This window comes from Gobius niger (assembly GCF_951799975.1).
Source record: "Gobius niger genome assembly, chromosome: 14".
NCBI classification, from domain to species: domain Eukaryota; kingdom Metazoa; phylum Chordata; class Actinopteri; order Gobiiformes; family Gobiidae; genus Gobius; species Gobius niger.
The window spans coordinates 14,435,165-14,458,233 of record NC_136865.1 but is presented as its reverse complement, the minus strand read 5'-3'; the positions used below and the strand labels follow the sequence as shown (position 1 = coordinate 14,458,233).

Below are 23,069 nucleotides of genomic sequence, written 5' to 3'. Positions count from 1 at the left end.
GGATTCAAAGCCTCTTTTAGCCCCTGATCAAGACCTTGACAATTGGATCAGCTACAAGTATGCCATCACTTTGTTCAAGACTGTTCCTTGCTCGAAGGCATCATAAGTCATCCTACTCAACATTACGCTTCAGTCAAAGCATGCAGTTATAGTGTCTTACATGATTTTGTGAGGCAAAAGCAGAAGATACAAATTGAAAAAAACTCATGACATTTAAAAGTTAGCAGACACAAGCGGTTTTGTTCTGCCTCCCACCAAACAGAGGGGAAAAATGTAACAATTTATTGTTGTCTTTTGTTTTGGACTGCTTGTCAATGTGCAAAGACTCGTAATTGAGAAGCAAACAAAAGTAGCTGTCATTAAGATTTTCGGTGACTTCTTTGTAACTTTAAACTTGTTGCAATACTCTGAACAAATAGATTTTGTTCTGTTTTCTCGGTGTGTGCCCTTCACAGATTTAATGTGTCCAAATACACAAAATCAAACTTGAACTTGCTGAGATCACCTCGCAATAACACCCATTAACACCAGTTAGCTAGGATGTTCTCAGTTGAACCACTTGATTTTGAAATTGCAGGAGCATTAGCCGTGTCAAACAGTGGAGGCGGAAAACAGACGGGTCTGTTTATGACTGTGCTGCTAATTCACGAGGGTTAAAGGTTTTTTTTATCCAGGAAATCAGTGCAGAACAAACCCTCTGGCACATGTGGTTACATAAAGGCTGCATCAGTGCGTCTGTGAATCTGATTGTCAGCGGTTTGAGCTTCAGCAGAATTTATTCATTCTCTTTAGTTCTGCAGTCTATACCAAACACTTGTCGCGCAGTCTGTCCAATAGTAGTGACGCTGTCTGGCTCGTGCAATCATGAGAAGTGACCTGAATGATAAAAAGTGCATGCAGCTTTCACATTTCAGCTTAAACTTCAAAATTGAATACTGTATTGCAAGTTAAAGACAGCCACACATGTTATCAAGGAATTCGCGAATTTCACGTTTGTTATTATCGCACTTTCAGCCACTAGAGGGCGTTCTAGGTTTGTGTACCCGTTTCCGCTACTCCTGTATGGTTGTAACTGATAAGTAAAGCACTTACTTACTTACTGTTCCACAGAAGAAAAAAAAAAAAGCAGAGGTTACTCTTGCTGCAATAGAAAAAACAAAAAAAAAAGCAAATTGTGGGCTAAAAGCTAGATGGCCATAGCTAGAAGAACTAGTTCGCAAATGGGTGCTTGAACAATGTGCTGCCAGGAGAGGCTTGTCAATGCAGAGCGACTTAAATATGTTTTTTTCTTCTTCACTATGCATTTTTTGGCTTGTGCCACTTATACTCCGGAGCGACTTAAGAGTCCGGAAAATACGGTAATTCTGAATTTGAATCAATTAGAAAAAGGTAAAAGAATAACACATGGTCCTAAAGCCAGTGCAAAAACGTATGTGCTACGACACACACTAGTACTAGACCGACAGTGGTTGGTTAAGTGTTTGTCTCATGAGCAGAAAGATGGCTGTTTGATCTCACTGCATACTGCTGCTGCGTCCTTGGGCAAGACACTTCACCCACCTTATCTGTGAGTAAAAGATAAGACTGACACAAGATTATGTGGGATCTGAATGCATCAAAGTTGCTGCGCCTTTGCTGGGCCCTTCCTTCTTCAAGAAAAGGAAAAAGGAAAAGAAACTGCTCATGTCAAAGCTCATATTAGCGATAATACGCACCTTGATGTATGTATCTAGTTCTAATTAGCACCAGTTTTCCTGCACAAATGAGTAGAGGCCTCCCAATGGTAAAAATCAGAAGCGGCCAGGCAAGGCTGTCTGTTTGTGTAAGCCTTTTTACTTTTACATTACCTCCCCAAAGTTCTTGTATATTCTAGGGATAGTGCTGAATAAATTGGCGGTCAGCCTCTCAGTGCATTTCTGCATTTCTCTTCTAAAAATCCCTACTCCCAAGGTCCTCTTAGGTGCAACATTTTCTCTTTCCCACCTTTTCTACCCACTCCTACGGCTTTGTTTTGACATCCTGTAGTTGGCTGTATTTCCCTCGGATCTTCTCCCCGTCATAAATCACTGTCACCCCACTTCTAGGAGGGAAACAGACTGCCAGCATCAACAGTTCTGTGAAAATGCGTGTGCAAAAAGAACAAGAGGAGGGAGAGTGAATATTTCAAAGTGCTCACCAGTCTCACCGGTGTATGCGTTTCAGTGTTTGTTTGTGGACCTTTCATGTCTCGAGATACCTCCACGCCACCTTCTTCCAGGCGCATTTGTGTGTCCATGCTCTTTATTTTTTATTTTTTTCATGCTTAGATGCCCTTGACCGTAAACTGATGAGATGAGGTGTGCTGGACTGGCTCTGCTATGAAAATGAATGCCACGGGGTGTTGCACACAGCGGCATTTTCCATTGGAGTAATAGCAATGACACACTGAGAGTAAAAAGAAATATAAAAACTGTACTCCCAGACCACAAAACACAAACTCAAAAACAAAGGATGACTAAATCAAAAGAAAATCAAAGAGGTGAAGGCAAAAGCGGTCTTACATTTTCAAAACCTGACTCACTAAAATGCCTGTGCCCTCTGGTTATTTTCTTGTCCGATTTGAAGAGCACTAGAACATCATAAAAACCTAAATGGCATTCAAATAATGTGCCATTATTCCGCTTTACTGAGAAAGGTGTTATTTATCTGATTATGGCCTGTCCAAATAAATGCTAACTTGTGTTTCAAATCAAGGAACAAGTGCCATTTTGAATATTTTTTATATATATCCTGGGAGGCTGCGTTCAGAATGTCTTAATTAGGCCTAGTTAAGTAAAACAAACTTGACAAGAAATTGTGATCACTCCCTCTGTTTTTGTTCAGCAACATTTCCAAGATAGTGATATGCAATAGTTGTTTTCTAACACAGAATTGTAAAGTCACTAACTACTATACTTTCGGGTGTGCGTTTTTGGGTGATTGTAAATTGAGTACATTTACTTTTACTTAATTACACATTTAAAGCAGTACTTAATAAAATTCTTTACCATAATGAATCCTTTTCGTCGTCCCTCTGGAGTTAGCACAAGTGTTAATGGGATGATTGGGGGGTCTTTCATTTCCTCCTGGTGTATCTGGTAAGAAAACCACAATTGCAACTTCGTCTGCATCGACTCGGAGCCACCAATACACACTAATGGAATCACAAAGAAGAAGCTAACAGGCAAACGGGCAAAGCTAACTGTGGGCTAGCACCATTTAAACAGCATTTACAGCCAAGTGTGTAATTGGATGTACAATATCCCTCTTTCCCTTTGTCTTTTCTGTCAGTGTAGTATTTACTCTCACGGACAATTAATGAGTTAAAAAACGCAACATGCTACGATACCTGCAGTGGTGCTTATGGCCTCTAGGGGCATGACTTACTTAGTACTGCTTTAAGAGTGGGCATGTTTATTTGTCATGAGCTTAAATCAAGAAGTTCTGAACATTAAACTCACCTGGGTGGCACTATTTTACAAAAATCAATTTACTTTACAATTCATAATTTGTTATCAGAATCTGGGTAAAATACTTGTATTATTGTGGAGATGAGTATGTGTTCTCAATTATCATGGGATAGTTTTACATGAACTTGAGTAGAGTTTCACTGCTATAAATGTGCTGTACTTGCATTATCAAAGAAACTGAGAACTTGTTTTACCACTTTCAATACTTTCAATCTCCCTATAAACCACAGAGCGAGTTAATAGTGAGAGGATGCAATATTAAGACAATACTACGAAATGTAAGACAAGGGCTGCAAATGATGAGAAAGAAAAAGATTATACCTATTTTGAATATTTAGAAAGCTTTAAGGAGCTTTTGACTTTATTTGCGCTTTATTGACACTTTTAAGGCTTGACATGGGCACTTTACCACAGAATAGAGCCATTTCCACAGGCAGACCCCTTTGTGGCTGTGTGCCTTTTTAAGTCTTTCATAAAAAAAAAACGCCTCACAGATTTTCTTAAGGTGAGGTGCGAGACTGACCTTTATGATTTGTGTTCCAGTCAGGTGTTCCCTCGTGGCCTCCCCGACGAGTTCACTCTAATCTTCACCCTCGCTCTAAAGAAGACTGCCCTACGGGACGCCATTTACCTCTTCCAGATATCAGATCAGCGGGGATACCCACAGGTACTGCTCACTCATGCCTTTCTTTCCTCACAATACACCAGGACTCCTTCATCACACCCCTTTCTCTTTGGTTATCTCCTGATCTCCAACTAAACCTTCACCTTAAGCAGTATGTGTCTTTGAGCACTACTTTCTTTACACATCTTATCTCCTCCCCTGCCTCTGTCTTCTTCTGCTTTTCACATAGCCTCCTAATGTTGCATTTTCCCTTTCCATGGAATTCCTTTAAGTCTTTTTCGTCAAGTTTAATTCAGTGTAGTGGTTGACATGATGGACCTCTACTATAGTGCGTCCTAATCAAGTCTGGAAGCAGATGGAACCATGTTTGATGGATGGACGCAGGGTTTCCTCATTAGGAGAGAATTATTGGTTGTATTTGTGGTTAATACCTCATTGCGCTATCCTCTTCTCTGACAGTCCTCTTATCTACTTGTCATACACACAGTCAGGCAATATAAAGCGGCTTTTGAAATGGCTTAATAATCTTTCTTTTGGGGATTTAGCTGTCGGTGGAACTCAACAGCCCGGATGCCACACTGACTTTGCGGGCCGTGGGAACAGACCCTACCTCCGAGATGGTGAGCTGCGAGTTCAGCGGGGAAGGGGTGGAGTCTCTCCTGGACCTGCGCTGGCATAAGGTGGCTCTTAGTGTCCGAGCAGAGTCGGCCACGCTGCATGTGGACTGCAGTTCCGTAGAGACCAAGCCGATGGAGCCCCGCGGACCCCTGGCCACCGACGGATACACTCTGCTGGGGGTGCGGGCGGCTGACGCTGCCTCTACACAGGTGAGGGAATTCACACAAGCATTAATAAACAAGACAAGTAGAAGTCTTAGTGATTAAAACGTTCTTTTTGCAATTGTACTTTATATACATATACATATAAAAAGATATTCCTCATGATATATGCTAATCATCATTCTTAACACCTATTGCACTCTAAGTAAAACTATTCAAAAATTATATAAAAAAAGAGAAAATTGTACTGACACAATTGTAGTCTTTAGCGATTTGCGTGACCATTAAAATTGCAATTTTGTTTTGATTGTAATCAGTTGTGCAGCCCTACATTAGTTGTAAACGTTATAAATGTGATGAAGAAATATTTTGTGTCAGGACTTTCAGAATAACTGAATAATCCAATTCATTCTCATTTATGGAAGTCATGTTTCTCAGTATGCAAACGTTTCAAGAAAAAAATAAAAATACAAAGAATTACAAAAAAATCAACAGTACACACACAAAACAACATCAATAGCATACAAAAAAAACAAGAGAACACAGTGGGCAGCACAGTGGCACAGTGGTTAGCGCTCGTGCTAGAAGGTCCCGGGTTTAATCCCAGCTGGACGGGGCCTTTCTGTGTGGAGTTTGCATGTTCTCCCCATGGCCTCTACCACACGAAAAACGTGGGTAATAGGTTGCGTCCACGTGACATCACAACATTCTGAAAAGCCCTTAGTTTAAAATTGAGGTGGAGGGCAACTGAAAAGTCCATGGCAGTAACTATGGTAACTGGCAAACTGCAGATTTCGTTGACTTAGTTTTTGTTCCAGTAATGACTGAGATATTTGCCAAAAACTGTCTCAAAGTTCATTGTCTTCTCTGTCAGCACATATAAACTAATGTGCAATTATTTTCTCATAAAGGCGTCCAAAAGTGGTGACAATATTCAAAAACAGGAGCGTGATGTTGTCCAGTAGAAAGGCCTTTCTCCCATAAAAATAATATGTCAGGTTTCTGAATCCAATCACTATCAAATACTGATGTTTCTTACAAAAACTGTATTTCTCCCACAGAGTTGTATTGGCCCCTGCCCTCCACCTGACATTATGACATCATCACATTCTAAAACGTGAACGCGACCTATAGGCCAGGACGAGTGGGTGTGTTTGAGAGTGGGGGACAATGGATGGAAATTTGCCCGAGGCTACAATCTGGCGTGGCATGTTTACATTCATGTGTCCCATGTGCCTTCATTAACGTGCACTGTTCCGACCAAATAAACTAATAAATTAGTACATAAAGAAAACTTCCCCAACCCATTACCTAGAAAAGCCTCACATTGTTTGGCAGTGGCTGCGGCGCCTCACTTTTTAAAACCCCAGGCATTTTCTCTGATGCAATGGTCCCATTCATCCATGATGAAAAAGCAGGAAGATTACCTGGGATAAGCCGATCGTGAGGAGGGACTATTAATGCTAAATAGATGCAGTAATCTCAGCACTTAGCCTCAACGATCAATTAACTGGCATAGTTAGAATGCACAAATGGCTGTTTGGTCTCATCATCTCCTGACAAAGTAAACTCTTCTTGGGTTAAATACTACTACTACTACTGAATGTGTTACTTTCTAAAGTCTGTGCCAAACATGTTTAGTAACAGGATGTTCCTTGTTTTGTCACCGTAGATGGACATTCAGCAGGTGATGATGTATTGTGATCCAGCACTAGCTCTTGAAGAGGTCTGCTGTGACATCCCTGGAGCTCGGGTAAGAGATCAACTCAAACGTTAATACTGCAGATACACTTCATGTGAGGAAAAACTATGAGCATATTTTATATCCAAACCCAGATCATGCTTGAGTCCGTATCAAAAACAAATAAATATGGCTTTCACTATAGTTCATGGGATACAGGAAAATACTTAAGTGATGCTTTTTTCTCATCTCCAGTGACATTTAACACAATATAATTTCCACTTTATTCCTCCAAAGTTAAAACTCTCTTCCACATAAATACTATAGATGTATTCACGATACAATTAAAGTGCGATTGAGTAGAATTTACTACACGTGTCATTTTGTTGCTTGTTGTGTTGTTGAATATGAAAAGTAGTCGTCCAGAAACTTCATTTAGAACTAAAACCTCTTGCAAATCAAAACATGAACTGATGGCAGATGATTTGTTGCTCTGTTAACCACAGAAGAAAAAGCCCGCAGAGAAGAAACAGTTTCTTTGAATCTGTACTCAGTCTCGCAAAAGTCTGGTTTTAGGCTGACAATAGAGCAGAATAGAGTGTGTGGGCCTTACATGCAAAGAATGTTTTTGACAGGCGAAAACCCAGCGTGGTATGGAAGGAATTGCAAACAGCTCATATTTTGGTTTATTTCTGACTTTCATACGTTGGTATTTTGTCTTCCTGACAGATTCCTGTCTGTATTCTCATGCCAGAAGACTCATTTTACGTGCCTAATACCAAAAACTTTGGACACATTACGATTGTTCATTTAGAGGTAAAAAGTGTCCATGCTGTCCCCGCAGGAGAAAAAGAAACATACTGTAATATTGATTAGGATTCAGGGTTAAGAGGGAGCCAGTCCTGTTTAGCTTAAGGCGCGTGTGCTGCAGGGCTGCCTCCAAGCTCAGTTTAAATTTAAAATGAGAAGGGGAGAAGCATACACATGTACGCTTGTGCATAATAGCAGAGAAAATATCAAACTCTACAGAAGCAGCGCTATTAGAAAGGATGTAATGTCAGACAGTTTTAAATTATTGATTGTATAGGGCTGAGGCAAGACATTTGTTATTTTTTCATTATGACATAATCGATTTTGTGACTAAAACTTTTATGTGAAGATTCATGTTTATGTATTATCTTTTTAATCCCTCTCTGCAGTGTTCACCGGAGGCTTCCAAGAGCCGCCGGGCTGCTGAGAATGACCTCCTGGAAAACACCTTCAGTCAGGTATAAAACACCAGCTTATGCAACATGTTTTTTTATTTTTTCGATTTCAAAATGTATCTGTTGAACTATAAAGTGGATTGTTTAAAGGGGCTAGATGCAAGTTAGCCATTTCATACTCACTACTGCCACCTGAGGTCATACGTGTAACTGCAGTTTCTATGTTAAGCTCGTGCATGACGGCACTTAGGACCCGAATTAACACCTTTTTGAGTGACAGTGCAGGATTTTAGAGGCAGTGGTGGTGAACAGGTCTGGGCTCATTCTACACCTTAGGACATTGTTGGAACATGTAACATTTTATTTTTTCTGTATAGTCCCTTTAACAGGTACTATCTAATTTACCATGTCTTCAATGGCTAATATGATGGGAAAATGGTAGTTGAAGATTTTTTTGTGAAACATAACTGTAACACATTGTCCGTGAGAGTAAATACTATGCTGACAGAAAAGACAAAGGGAGAGAGGGAGCCCGCAGTTAGCTTTGCCCGTTCTTCAGGATTCTATTAGTGTGTATTGGGGCCTCCGACCCGGTGCAGGAAAGCTGCAAGTGGAAAAGGATTTATTGAGCTAAAACAAGTTACTTAAGCCCTATTTTGACAGGACCAGACCGGCTTTAAGTGGAAATCTTATTTTACTTTCAGCACAATTGTCTTTTTTCTCACTGCGTTTCTACAGAAGTGGAGAGTTTCTTTCCAGAGCTATATTCTCTCACTATCTCCTGTTGGGCAATCATATCATTTTCTACTGTTCACTACTCCTTCTACTACAACTAAACGCATCTTTAATATTCTTGAGCTGAACCTCTCTCGCTGAACCCTTTACATAGTGTACATATTGGCAGTTTAAACAAATACAAATACAAATAATTTAAGTAGATCTTCCACTTGGCACTCCTACGTTGTTGCACACACACATGTAACATTGGAATGACCTGTGGAGCAGCAGGCGGCTCAGTGTGTGCAGAGCATCCAACAGTTCTAAAACTGTATCCAGACGACGCCTTGTCGATAAATTTAGCTCTCTTGACCCTTGTAACCTATGAACATAAAATATATCACACTCTCCATCTCCACTATCAGCATTAGCCTTGACATTGTTTTATTGCCCCCACCTTCTCTCCTGGACAAATATGGAAATTGCATCAGTGTGCCCAGATCCATCACACGTGGGTTTCATACGGCGCTGACAGACCGTGCACAGGCACACACTTCGCTTTACAGCCTTGTTTTTGAGTGAGGAGATACTTACAGTGGCAAACTATCGCTGCACAGTTACACATTTATAGCCAATGGCAGATCTGTCTCGAAAATCTCAAAGCGAAAAAAAAGTTGCTTTCTCCTCTACCACAGAAGCTCAACACTTCATTTTTATGTGACTAGAGTTCACTTCAGTTGATGGGTAGCGATTGTTCTAAATGTCTGCGGGCAACACAGAATGCATGACAACGAGAACCTCATGCGGCACGTACCAGCAGATTATTCAAAAAGTTTCACGGCTGTTTTGTTTGGATTGGAGTGTAAAAACAATTTATAGTATGCTTCCCACATCGCTTGTTTCATATATCATGTTAATAGCAACTATATCTAATTATCAATTGATTTAAGCTCAGGTTTTTTTTTTTCAATTCCAGAGATGCTTCCAAGCAGACAAATAACTCAAGCAATCTGTCTTCATCCATCTAGTTCAGAGGTTGCTTAATCTGTTCAAACAGAGGGTGGTATTTGAGGTAGTAGGGAGAAGGCAAGTAATATTGATGGTGGTTGTTTGATTGATCTAGTATGTGTAGTAGTACACAAGTGATAGTACTTGTACCAGCAGATGTCAAACAAGAAAAGGGAAGTATTAGTAGTACTATTAGCTCTTAAAATCAATTGTAAAATCAATTATGCCCTGCATAAATATTAAAACATATTTCAAACTATATTTATACTATTGGAGCCTGTGTGAAGAAGTACTTCAGAACTGATCCTCAAAACGTGAGCTGACGCATGTATTACTGTTGCTTTTAATGTACAGTAATAATTTGTCTCTGTCAAACTAAACACATATAGCTAACATGCTCAAACACGGTTCACTTCAAACTCAAACTGAGGTACTGAAAGAAAATTCCAACGTGACAATAAGATGTTTCTAAGAAATCGCACTTCTTTATTAGACTAAGCCTCTTTGAATGACAGAGCATTACAAACACAGCATACCTGTTACGTGATCTGTGCAGTGTGGGGCATGGTAGACCGGTACATATGTGGGTGTAAGATGCACACAAAAAATACTGAATGTAATTAGTTTCAATAATCAAAGAAATTACTACACATTTATTAGACTATTCCCAGAAAAATAGATGAAAAGCTTTCTTCTTCCTTTATCCCACTCATTACTGTACTTTTAGATGTCACTCAAATTGCATTTACTGTACTATTAATGAAGCAAAACATGTTTTCACAATGTACAACATTTTTACCATAATGCTCACTTCTAAATATAAATGACCAAAAATAAAATAAAAAATCCAAACACTTCAAGTAAATGAAAAGAAAACCACTAACCACCGAGGTTGTAGAACACATTTAATAAGTCAAAGTGAAGTCAGCCGTTGCACAATGCCCTGCATATCAACCCCAGTTCAAGTACACCATGCAGCTCTCAATAATAAAGCTCATTTATATTGTCTGTATGTGGGGCGCAGCTGCTCCTGCCTTTTGTGGGATTACAAATTTCACTCACACTGTTCCTTATCGCGCACCACTGTAAACCTTATCTCGCCAGCTTTCAACTCTGCTGAAAGGTCACCCAGTCCTCTGAAGACCCAAAAGAATGCTTTGTGTTTTATTTGCCCACTCTTTTGCTTTCTTTTCCTAAGACCAAAACTGCCCATAGGGTATTTTCTGTATGTGTGTGTGTGTGTTTTTTTTTTCCACACCTACCTTAGATACTTAAAAGGTCATTCTCATCTTTGCGTCCTCTTCCACTTGTTGGCTTTTTGTCTCGATTTGCAAAGTTGGCACAGCGGGGAACGTATCTCAGATGCCTCAGGACTTCACGAGATACTGCAGTTTACATTTCTCTCCTCTGCCATCAGCTTTCATCTCTGGCTCTCCCTGAGAACACAAAAATAACCGTTAATGACCCACGCGTGAAGCCAACTTGGCCCTCATTCCGACTGTCTTTGTTGTGTGGGTCTGATGCAATGCAGGGTAAGAGCATTCCAGTTGAGTGGGATGCGCCGCAGATGCAACAGGAAAAAACAACAGCTTGCCGTTGCCAGAGTTGTCATGTGACATTTATTGCAGAATTTGAAAAATCCAAATCCCTGCCATTCCTGGAAGAATCTTTCAGAGGTGCATGCAGTGCCAAGGATTGAGCACACCCTACTGTACAAATCTCTATACAGCTGCCAACAAGTCAACAAAATCAAATATGTCAGAGTGAAAAAGAGAAAAAGCGCTATACAAGTTTTATGTATTATTATTATTATTATTATTAGAGAATGCAGGCGGTGCTGGAAATGAAGCTGTCAGGAGTGATCGAACTCAAACAACAATAAATTATTTGACAGCTTTAAAATATTTTAGCGGTGCTTCAGCTGGAATCTCATTAATATGTCCATTATGCCAATATCAAATTGATCCAGCAACAAGATGGTTTTGACTGTACTGTTGTGACTTGCTGATACAATACACTTACTGTATACATATATATTTGGACTTCTTTTCCACTTTCAGGACATTTTCACCCTATAGATGTTGGACGAAAGGTAAAGGCTCATATTTCAAAGTCAAAAATACTCTATTTTCAAAAAGATTGGATTTTTTTGAACATGTGGTACAGCTAATAAAAAAAACATCAAAATAGAAAAATCCTCAAAGCCCGAAAGTCATGGGCAAACCCGGTGCCCATTTCTCCGCTCCCTGTGTTCAAAAGCACACGATTTAGCTGCAATGTTGAGTCTAAATTGGCATCTAGCATGAGACCAGTCCCCGCTCTTCTTCACACAAAAATAGCCACACACAGTGCAGTGAAAAAAATGTTTCTGCGCAAATCCACTTGGGGGTGCATCTATGTTACAGAGGGAACATGGAGTGGAAAGGATGCATTCGTTGGCCCTCTTCTTAACACAACCTGGGACGCTGACTGACTGACTTACACCTCATTATACGCAGTGCCTCATGTCCGGGGAGTTGCTTCGTGCCTATTAATTTTGTCATTCACCTACAATGGCCACTTGCTGTTCACAAATAGAATACAAAACTCTAGATGCTTCATTATGTGGCTCCTGCGTGTGCTTACTAATGCAGTCGGACGTCTCTCCCATGGCTTTCTTTCATCTTCTTCAGTGTTGTTATTACCTGGGTTTGGAGTGCGTGCACCTCCACCACTAGGGGCACAAAAACAAAGACTTGTTCACATCACTGATTTTAATTTGGTGAGGTAACAAGTCGAGTGAAAATAGATCGCCCGGAGCTCTTGGGAAAACCATGATGATAGAACAACTTAATACTGAGTATTTAGAGAATAGTTCATTTGCAAAAACAGATAAGTGCCATTGAAAAAACTCAACGTATGCTTCAACATTTCTCTTTACATAGCAGTGTTTTTCATTACCAGATTTGTTTCAGTGCCATAAAAATATTAAGTCACTTGTTCTTAACTAAATTCACACAACTTTAGCTTCATAAGTGGCATCTGTTGCGTGCAATAACAAATATCCAAAACGATTTTGAAAAAAATTCAAAACGGAGATATCTGCTTTTGCAAATGAACTCTTCTTTTGGTGCACAATCTTAAAGGATCTGTATCATGCTATTTTAGCCATCCCAAAGTATAGTATAGGCATTTATATGATGTATGTTGTACCTTTACCACAATGGAGTACTACTTTTTGTGAGAAATAAGTATTTTCTGGGAGTATTTTGCAAACCCGGAAGACACAACGCTTCAATTCAGTTAACTCCACCCCCTAGCAGTAGAAGGAATATAATATCACAGCAATAAGTGAAGTTACTTCACAATGCAGTTGTGACATAAATGGCTAACACGTGCTTTGACTCACCGCTCTGTCCTGGCCACTCCATTGGGTGTTTGCATTATGGGACTCACGTTGTTTTAAGCTGTTTTATAAATTAAAATCCGGCCACAAGGCATTACATTACAGACGTCGGGCTCTTCCTGTTTGACACTATGACGTAAAAAACGTCAGAGTGTCACAAGTCAGTCGTTTCCAGGAGAGGGCTGAGCAGCAGCAGAGAGCAGGATTCAGGAGGATTGCTTAGACCTGCGTGAATGAAGTCAAAAAACATGGTTAAAAGCTCCAAAACGGCGATTTTGCATGATATAGGACCTCTAAGGCTTAGTTAGAAATCAATTACCATCATTCATGTGATGCCGGTTCAGCTATTTGTAATACTTTTTCTGTAATATATCCCAGGTGTCTCGGGTTTGAAGGTGCATAATATAGTTACTTGCCCAGTCCCTTAAAGGAATAGGCCACCGTTTTTATATACTAAGATATGTTCTTACCTCACTTTAGTCGAGTTAATATATCCCCGTCTGGTCATTGTCCGCGCGCTCTGTCACGCAAACGGAGCACATACGCAGCCTCTCCCATATGTGACATAGCTCCGAAAAAGCTCACGATAGAAGCTACCAAGCTCTTCCACGTGTTCCCTATTTAAATAAAGTTACGTGAAGTGTTTTCATGCGAAGTATATTTACACAGAAATGTAACGTGTCGATTTTATAAGCAAATAAAAAGGGGGACTATATTGTGAGGCGTAATGATACGAGGAGTAAAACGTCCGCGCAGTAACTCCTAAAGGTTATTGACGGAAGTGAGCGGGGGAAGTCTTTAGGAGTTACTGCGCGGACGCTGTGCTCCTCGTATCATTACGCCTCACAATATAGTCCCCCTTTTTATTTGCTTATAAAATCGACATGCTACATTTCTGGGTAAATATACTTCGCATGAAAACACTTCACGTAACTTTATTTAAATAGGGAACACGTGGAAGAGCTTGGTAGCTTCTATCGTGAGCTTTTTCGGAGCTATGTCACATATGGGAGAGGCTGCGTATGTGCTCCGTTTGCGTGACAGAGCGCGCGGACAATGACCAGACGGGGATATATTAACTCGACTAAAGTGAGGTAAGAACATATCTTAGTATATAAAAACGGTGGCCTATTCCTTTAAAGGAACAGGCCACCATTTTTCCATACTGAGATTATGTTCTTATCTGAACTTAGAGGAGTTGATGCGTACCTGTCTGGTCTTTATGTGTGCGCTCAGTCACGCATAACGTGGTTGAGTGCAGATGTTGTTAGCATTGCCTCTCCTCCTTTCCTCTATGGGGCCAAACGGGGGTGAAGTTAGAAGCTCCGCGCAGAAAAGTGAAGTAAGTCTGTTACTGTGGACGTCAAAGTGCTCCTAAGTTGTTAAGACGCCTTACAATATAGTACCCCTCTTTATGTGCCTAGAAAATTGGCATGTTTAATTTTGTGTCACTATACTGGGATTGTGTAACTATTCACGTAACCGTATTTAAATAGGGAAAACGAGGAAGAGCTTGGTCGCTTCTAACTTCACCCCCATAGAGGAGAGGAGGAGAGGCTAAATGCTAACATCTTTGATCTTTTTGCGTGACTGAGCGCAAGCACAAAGACCAGACAGGTACGCATCAACTCATCTAAGCTCAGGTTGCCTGTTCCTATAACTCGGTAACAAATCATGTACAATATTTACGCACTTGAGTGCAATGAAGTTGCTGAGTCATCAACTTTCCACTATTCATCGACCTTGACAAAATGTTTTTGAGCCGCACATCAAATGACAAATCAAATGATCCAATGCATCTCTGCAAAACATTTAAATTTTTAATAAGCTCCAACTTGGACTTTATCAAAGAAGGAAATTAAAATCTGATTATTTCTGTTTTACTGAAGGCCTGTCTCATGAATAGTCTCATATTATTATTATTATTTTTTTAATTGAGGTTATTGGAGTAAAAAGCACTGAGGAATGTGAAGATAGATTTCTCTTCATAAATAACCTGAGCAAAACAAACAAATTTAAAGAGAAAAAAGTATGAGCAACACTGAAAAAGACAAATTTATGGAGCTGCTAACGTTTGAGGTGGAATTACTACATCAGCGGAGAGTTATGATGGACCTTGGAAATAGTGAGTCATTCGGCTTACCTGTGCCAGCCACTGATGCACTGCAGGCTAGTATGTGCGTGCCATGAGGGGCCTTTTGTATCGTAATGCAACCTGGAAATGCGCACACTTCCTGCTTCTATCATCACCGGATGGGCCTATCTGCTTTAATTACACGCTCGCGCACGCTCGTGTAATGATTAATACCTCTATCCTTACTTACTTGCATACTTACTTACGTGTGTGTGCGTAGCAGCTGGCCGGTGTTCACTCGTACTTTGAGAATCAAGCATTCCTATTGATCTCCATCTCTCGGGTGTGTGTGTGTGTGTGTGTGTGTGTGTGTGTGTGTGTGTGTGTGTGTGTGTGTGTCTGCATGTTAGCGTGGTTTACCTCCAGCAGCCCGTGCGCTCCGTTTTACTTTGGGTAATAGTGCCGCCACCTGGACATTACTTAAACTGCAAAAAGCTGAACACGTTTAAAGTCCTGGCTGCATCCGTGGCACGCGAGGCAGCTAAATTACTGCGGTGCATAAAGTAATAATTTCACGCTCACTCTCTCTCTCTCTCTCTCTCTCTTTTAGTGCGCTGAATGTTTACTCCGAAAGAGATGGGCAAAATGCATGGATCAATGAACTTTACGTCTTTGTATGAGTTGTGAGTCAAATGCAGGCTTAATTATGTGTTTATAATTGTGTTGCAGGTTGTAAATCTCGGCGGAGTCGCTGGAATAAAAGGGGAAAAAGGCGACCGGGTGAGTGTGGAAGACGTAAAAGTAACAAACAGAGGACGTCAGTCTCACGTTGTTTTTTGCTGAAGAAGAGAATTGCGTAGAGTGATGTCATCACGTGTCCAGGCACGTTCGTCTTTCAGTCATCATCTGCCTGGCTGTGACGTATCGTAAAAAGGCCTTGAAATTAAATATATTATACTGTGTAACTATACAGTATACGTTTTGTAGCCCTGGAAGGTAAAAGCCAACAGAACAACTTTATAATGTGTTTCCTTAGTACTGAATACAATTGTAAAGATCCCCAGTGCTGCGAAACACTGCCTTATCCTTTTTTCTTTCTTTCTTCTTGTCTTTTTTTTCAGGGTGACGGCTGTTCTGGCTCGCATTCAGGTCCTGTAAGTCACTAAGCAATTTCTCTTATTTCTGCACAGCACCCAAAGAAATATTGTCTTGTAACTTGGCATGCAACACACTATGACAGTTAAAATTGGCATGAAAAGTGGTCTGTGAGAATACATGCCAACTGTGTGCCTGTAACCTTAGTGTGCCGCTGGACCCAAGGGCCAGAAAGGAGACAAAGGCGAGTCGGTGAGTGCCAATCTTCTGACAGGTTACGGCAGAACATCCACCGCTCCTCGATCCCCTGCAACCCTCTAGTTTGATCTCTATTCAAAACCTCCCCTTTGAGCATGCTGTCCCAATATTAATTATGCAACAGGAGTGTGTGTGCTTTGTAAGTTTATTTACTGGTGGGTGAGTCATTTATGAATATGCATGTCTTGTTGAATATGCTTAAACCACCTCATTCTTGCTGAGTGTATGTCGGATACAACAACCTTTTCCACCAGCCCGTGCTGTTTCCTGACTCATCCTGGAGCTGCTTCTGGTCCTGAAATACTTTGTGCTCTGCAGAGGTGGAAGTAGTAATATTCTGTCTTGGCGTTGCACAGAATACGGTTTAAGAATGTCTGTACGACTGAAAAGTTTCTACTGCTGCTGTTAATTTCACTGATAGCTTCTTCTATTGCCACTAGTACTACTTCTAATTTAGTGCTGCAACTGTGTTATTACCATTTCTGTTTTCGACCATTCCTACACTTACAGTTACACAAGGTCTGAAAATGCTAAAGTGAAGGTGAAATCATCTTGTTCATCTTACTACTGTATGTGTGCATCTGTCTTGCCATTGATTTGAGTTGTGTATCCACAGGCAGGTCCTGGCAACTGGGGTGATGCTCTTATGTACAAGGTGAGAGGTTCTAGGCTTGTGCTTATGAATGATTAAGATGCAGCCTGCATGTGAGGTCCTCACATTTTTAGTTTTCTTTTACATACTCTCCATCTTTTCTGCGCAGGGTGAAAAGGGCCAGAAGGGAGAGATCGGTCAACAGGGTCTCACTGGCACTCCAGGAAAGGATGTACGTATAGTATTGCTTTGAACTTTACTCATTATTATTTCGTTTTATCATCTGCGTCTTTGGTAGATTCAGGCTTAGGGTTCACTGTTGGCAGCCGGTGAAATGTGTTTTTAATTTTCCCAAAGTGCCTTTTCCCAACACGTATTTTACCAGGCTAAGAAGGATATTCTGTAAACTTATATAGCATTATGCTCTTTAAGCTCCCATTGATATGTGGGCCCTCTTCTCAGGGCCAGGGCGCTAAGTCGTCCCATTAATGCCTGTTAGATTAGGCTAGAGCAACAAAGCTTGCACAATCAATGCTGCCTCATTGACTGTGCTGTTCGTCTCTCGCACAGGCAGCCTACCATTCAGGAAGACTTAAACCTTTTAATCTTCCCCGTTCAACACTGTGATCCTGCCAATGCATGGAGAGTTTTGAGGAAGAAATTACTTTGTGTGTGTGCGCTAAGGTTGGTTTGCCAGGTTACTAGAGCATGCCTTGGACAGATGAAGGATAGATTTTTCTTAAGCCATCCATTCATCTGACATTAGGATGTGGCTTAATTGAAGCCCCATCCCCAGCTTACATGCAAATGAGGACAAAACATGGATTGACAAAAGGGAAGAATTCACGACCTGGACTAGTTTTTTTCCCCCATTAAAGACAAGCTGAGGTCACCAGATCTTGAACTGGTTGTTCAAGTCATTGAATTCAAATCCTTTTAACTTTAAGTGGAGAGTAAAGTGACTGAAGAACAGTTTCATACACTATGCCATCAGGAAGCTGAACTCCCTGTGAGAGATGAGAGAAATATAATTTCAAATCATTCACAAGTGGCTTGACAAATAAAAAATCTTTGAATCTTGAATCTTTGAAGTGAGATTCAAAATCACCCAAAGAAAGTGTTCTTTTCTTGGACACTTAAGTATGTCGGCATGAGGTGCGTGACCATTTGTCTTTTACTCCTCAGGGGCGAGCAGGTACCATCTGTGTTGTGGGCCCTAAAGGACAGAAGGTCAGTCTTGAACAGTACTCATGGACATTGGTCTATAATACATCAATTAGCCTTACAGAGCTGTATCTTTCCAGGGTACACCAGGAAAAGTTGGCCCTGAAGGATTAGCAGGCGAGCCGGGTCAGCCCGGACTCCCAGGTCTTTCAGGAGACGGCAAATCTGGACCCCCGGTCAGTGTCTAAAATGAAATGTACCAACTCTGGGCAGTGACAATATGTTGTGCTGTGATGAGGTCACAGAAGGAGGGCGATGCTGGACTTGTAGTTTTCTTGTTGTCAATTACAGAGACATAAAAACATTGCAACAGAGGTTCCAAACGATGTATCAGGAAAACAAGTTGTAAACTATATTGTGTTTGTTTTGTTTTTAGGGCCCTCCTGGTCCACCCGGGGGAGCAAAAGGAGAAAGGGTAATTTAACAATGGAAATAAATGTGTATATATATACAGTATATACACACTCAGATACATATATATAAGCCTACAGATGAAGATGTTTTAATGCGACAGTGTTAAGTTCATTTCATGATCTCTTTACAGGGAGATTTTGGGCCTGCAGGACTTGATGGATTGCCAGGCGATCCAGTGAGAGTCTTTTAAATATTGATCTGCTTTGCACGCATGAGCTACCAGTGCATAGATTTCTTAGTGTAAGCTTATTTACTTTAAGTATGATGTTTACAGGGTCCAAGAGGTCCTGGTGGAGTTAAAGGAGAGAAGGTAATGCATATTATCTGAAATATGTCACACTTGTTCTTCTGACTTACGTATATGTTTTTTAGGGTGATCCATGCGAGGTCTGCCCCGTGCTTCCTACAGACCTCAGTAACACAGTCGCTCTTCAGGGGAAACCCGGGCCCAAAGGAGAACCTGGACTAGCGGGTGTTGGAGAGAGAGGACCTCTTGTGGGTATAGACTGAAAATGAAAAAAAAAAAGAAAAGTATTGATAATACTGTCAGTTGTTTTTGCTTGCTTTTATTGCCATTTGAAGTTGGGCGTTTATATAAGGGAATATGCTTTATTTGCTGATCCACTGAACTTGGTCAAATGGAAGTACTCTTAACTCATTTTCCAAAAGTAAACATATTTTTCAGCTACTAATGGATTTGAACCTTTTATGAAATATCTTGTTATACTCCTGTTTTTAGATTGTAACAGAAGTATTTTATTGTTGTTTTTTGTCTTCTTTAAACCATTGGCCACTTTGCTAATCTCATGTACAGTGTCTCAAATCACATCCTTGCTACTCTGTGATTTCTGCACGCTCCTTAGCCCACCAACAAAATGATTTGTGGAGTGCGGTATAAATCTACAGTCTTATGAGATTCTCCGTGCAACGATTTCCAATAGTGCCAGCATCCATCTGTCATACCTGGTTAGGTTGGAGAGGATGGAGAGGATAGAGTGGAGGGTGGGGTTACAAAGTGGACTCGGCATACTGGTGGTTCAGCAAAGTCTTGGTAGCAACATTCTTCACCCATTCTCAATTTCTCAATTTTTCTTTTTGTTCCACATTTAACAGGGGCCTCAAGGGGAAGAAGGCAAAGCAGGACAGAAGGTATGAGTTTCAATCATTCAACTTTCTGTATTCATATTCTGTGGAAGCCTGACGGATACACCCACTTCCTTATACATGCAAATATATCAACACGAGCAGCAGAGAGACAGATGCAAGCCGGGTAAATGCTATACATCTGAGCTTAAATAAAGGAGCATCATGTGCATACGGAAACATTGTATGCCGAGTTCTGGCAAGTGTAATCTTTTAGCAGTATGAGAGCTTGGACTAAGTTAGCTCTTTGTCTTTTTGTTTGTTTTTTTAGGGAGAATCGGGATCTGATGGGGCCAAGGGTGAAAAGGTGAGACATCCCGAAAAGGCTTTTCAGTTTGCTGGGTATGGTTACAGACGCCAAAAATTATACACTTCACATACACCACCTTGAATATCGAACTATAGCAACAGAACACAATAACTACATTTAGACAATATCAAAAATACTTGGCCTATTGCTCAGTGCTAAAGGTCTATTGGTGATAAAGATCTTATAGCTGAAAGGATGAAAGAATTTGATTTGTGTTAACTCTCACCTGAAATGGCCGCATTTTCTCCATTTTGGCTTTACCCAAATCTAAAAGCTTCATGAAAAAAACTGTCAAAATAGCAACAAAAATGAAATAAAATAAAATAAAAACACATAAAAAGTGATGAAAAGGCAACAAAGAAGCAACAAAAGAGCGTCAAAAACATAGTGGAAGGAGCAATAACACAATAAAAAAGTGACGAAAATATGATGAACACGCAAAAAAAAATGACAAGAGAGAGACAAAAAAGCAATGAAAAAAGCAACACAAAAATGTGACAACAAAGTGGTGACAATGTGACAAAAAAGTTACAATCAATTTTGTAGGTCTGAGCTTTCAAATGAGGCGTTATTTTGGACTAGAGGCTGTAAGGTCAGAAGCTTTTAGATTCAGGTGAAGCTGAACTGGAGAAGACGCGCCCGGTTCAGGCGGGTGGTGAAGGGGTTAATTGTGGGGCGATGCGTCCCTGAGGGAAAGTCACACTTAAATTGTACAAACAATATAACATATTCTTCAATATCAGCTAATGATTGTTTCGCCTGTTTTAGGGTGAACCATGTTCTGGCTGCCCTACTCTGGGAGAGTTACCTGCCAACCTGCTCCCTGGCGTCATGAACCAACACTTGCTCAAAGGAGTGAAGGGTGAAGCGGGGATTGGCCTTAGAGGCAAGCAGGTAAGTCTGTGCACTTTATGGGTAAATTAGATGGAAGGTAGTTTCACTGCATATTTCTGGGCTCAGTGCTCACAATCAGTTTCAAGGTGAAAACAAAAACAGTCTTATCTTGTTCAAGTGACTTTGTTGTTGTCATGAAATATGATACATGGGATGCTGAACATTGATGGATAATTGTTTTGGTTGACGACAAATCTATTTCTGATTTTGTTTATTCATGTGCGATTGCTTGCATGTTTGAGCAGTGATAAGAGGCCTCATTAAAGTGATGCATTGTCTGCTGTTGGTGCTGCACAGGGGGAGCCTGGAGCTGTGGGCTTACCAGGGCCTAGTGGAGAAAAGGTATGTCCAGGAGTAGTTGGCCCCATTAACACACCATTTAAGCTTTCACAAGGTGAGCCCACTCTGTAGTCTGCACTTTAAAGAATCGTCATTGCATTAGTGCAGTCTTTTTAAAAGCTAAAGATGAAAGATATGTTCATTTTAAGAGCTAAGGATGCAAGATATGTTCATTTTAAGGGCTTAAGATGCAAGATTTGTGTTTTAACTCAGTGGGATGCTTATCTTGCAAAGCTTAGATAGCAATGTTTCATCACTTAATTTTTACCAATTCATGAAATAAATGATCGTCTCATATCTGGCAACCATGTCTGCAGGGCATTGCAGGCAGCACAGGAGCTGATGGGAAGCCGGTAAGTTCACAATACTTGTTTTTATACACAGGAGAATGTAAACCATTACTTCTCTCATACCATGTGACCATCCATCAGGGAAAGCCTGGACCAAGGGGACACAGTGGAAAGGTTGGGCCAAAGGGAACAAAGGTATACAATATAAATGACTCATGTGATTGATCAGTTTAGAGTTTGGACATTTTATACAGATGTTTACCTTTTGGGGCTGTTCCAATAGGGAGACCAAGGACTTCCAGGTGTTGGGCTTCCTGGTGCTAGAGGAGAAAAAGTATCTCCAGTTATTACAGCTTTAATATTGTAATTATGCATATCGTTAAATAAACTTAACATGCAGTGTGTCCTAGGGCGAATGTGGTATATGCCAGCCTTCAGAGGTCGGCAGTGGGCCCCCCAATTTCAAAGTGCCTGCAGGCGCTGGTGAACCAGGCCCTCAAGGACCGCCTGGGCCTCCTGGCTTTGGAGCCGATGGCAAACAGGTGTGTTATTATTTTAATTTTTCTCACTATAATGTGAGTAATGGAAGTTAAATTTAAAATAAAGCTGCTGTTTGTCAAAATGTAATCTTCACTGAAACTTGAGGTAGAGCCAATGATTCAAAGTACAGAAATTACCCTTGAAAATGCGCTGTTCTGTTTTATTGGGCTAATCGGATATAGTGGCTCCGCACTGACCACAGCTGTATTGGTAGGTATGATAAATCTCTGTAGGATCTTGTAATCCTGTCCAATTACATGCTTTATGCTTATATGGTTAGTTTTATGTCAACAATCATTTTAGACTAAATAGATATGGGCTTGCGTTTCACGAGGACTGCCTCTGCATATTAAGTGTGTGTTTACAGTACTACACTTAATATTCATTTGTATGCATTGAGAACCACCTTTTTATATGCTTACACAGGGTCCACCGGGTGCTGTTGGTGCAAAAGGAGAACCGGTACACCTTTTCATTTATATGGTTTAAAATGTAAAGTCAAAATTTGTTTAGCTATTAGTAAATAAGTAAGGTTTAAACCAGCAAAAGCATGTTATTAGACCAAAATACATTCAAATTACAGAGATAAGCAAGTCCAATCTGAATGTTTTTGTCACCAGGGAGAGAGAGGGGAACAGGGGCTTAAAGGACTCGATGGTGCCCCTGGAGCCCCAGGTTTATCAGGAGAGCAAGGACTTGATGGTCTACACGGCATGAAAGGAGAGAAGGTGTTGTTTTCCCCCTTTTTTGTAGCACATTACAGCACACGTTTTTTGTGAATTTCCATACATATAGTGGCACTATTTGCTATTTCTATTCTAGGGTGATGCCTGCACTAGCTGCCCGATCATGGGTGCTGTAGAAGGTGATCGCATATCAGTCCCAGGTCCCAAAGGGGAGAGAGGGGAACCCGGTCCACCAGGACAAGGAAAACATGGCAAAAATGTGAGAGAATTATGCACAAGCTTATTCTTATTCATTTTTCTTCAAAGACATTTGCTTATATCC

At 40.6% G+C, this 23,069-nt stretch overlaps 1 protein-coding gene across 1 annotated transcript in view; it reads left to right on the top strand.

Annotated features, from left to right (window-relative positions):
• The window catches only part of col16a1 (collagen, type XVI, alpha 1), a 54,209-nt gene that overhangs the window by 15,615 nt on the left and 15,525 nt on the right, over positions 1-23,069 (top strand). The window contains exons 5-30 of the mRNA XM_079570324.1: positions 4,032-4,155; positions 4,659-4,940; positions 6,565-6,645; positions 7,773-7,841; positions 15,692-15,742; positions 16,084-16,116; positions 16,265-16,309; positions 16,932-16,970; positions 17,077-17,139; positions 18,093-18,137; positions 18,212-18,307; positions 18,508-18,546; positions 18,676-18,720; positions 18,820-18,855; positions 18,918-19,040; positions 19,659-19,694; positions 19,960-19,995; positions 20,767-20,892; positions 21,190-21,234; positions 21,549-21,584; positions 21,663-21,716; positions 21,805-21,855; positions 21,932-22,063; positions 22,488-22,523; positions 22,682-22,789; positions 22,884-23,006. Of these exons, the coding sequence (XP_079426450.1) occupies positions 4,032-4,155; positions 4,659-4,940; positions 6,565-6,645; positions 7,773-7,841; positions 15,692-15,742; positions 16,084-16,116; positions 16,265-16,309; positions 16,932-16,970; positions 17,077-17,139; positions 18,093-18,137; positions 18,212-18,307; positions 18,508-18,546; positions 18,676-18,720; positions 18,820-18,855; positions 18,918-19,040; positions 19,659-19,694; positions 19,960-19,995; positions 20,767-20,892; positions 21,190-21,234; positions 21,549-21,584; positions 21,663-21,716; positions 21,805-21,855; positions 21,932-22,063; positions 22,488-22,523; positions 22,682-22,789; positions 22,884-23,006 (1,954 nt within the window). The remainder of the gene's footprint in view (positions 1-4,031; positions 4,156-4,658; positions 4,941-6,564; positions 6,646-7,772; positions 7,842-15,691; positions 15,743-16,083; positions 16,117-16,264; positions 16,310-16,931; positions 16,971-17,076; positions 17,140-18,092; positions 18,138-18,211; positions 18,308-18,507; positions 18,547-18,675; positions 18,721-18,819; positions 18,856-18,917; positions 19,041-19,658; positions 19,695-19,959; positions 19,996-20,766; positions 20,893-21,189; positions 21,235-21,548; positions 21,585-21,662; positions 21,717-21,804; positions 21,856-21,931; positions 22,064-22,487; positions 22,524-22,681; positions 22,790-22,883; positions 23,007-23,069) is intronic.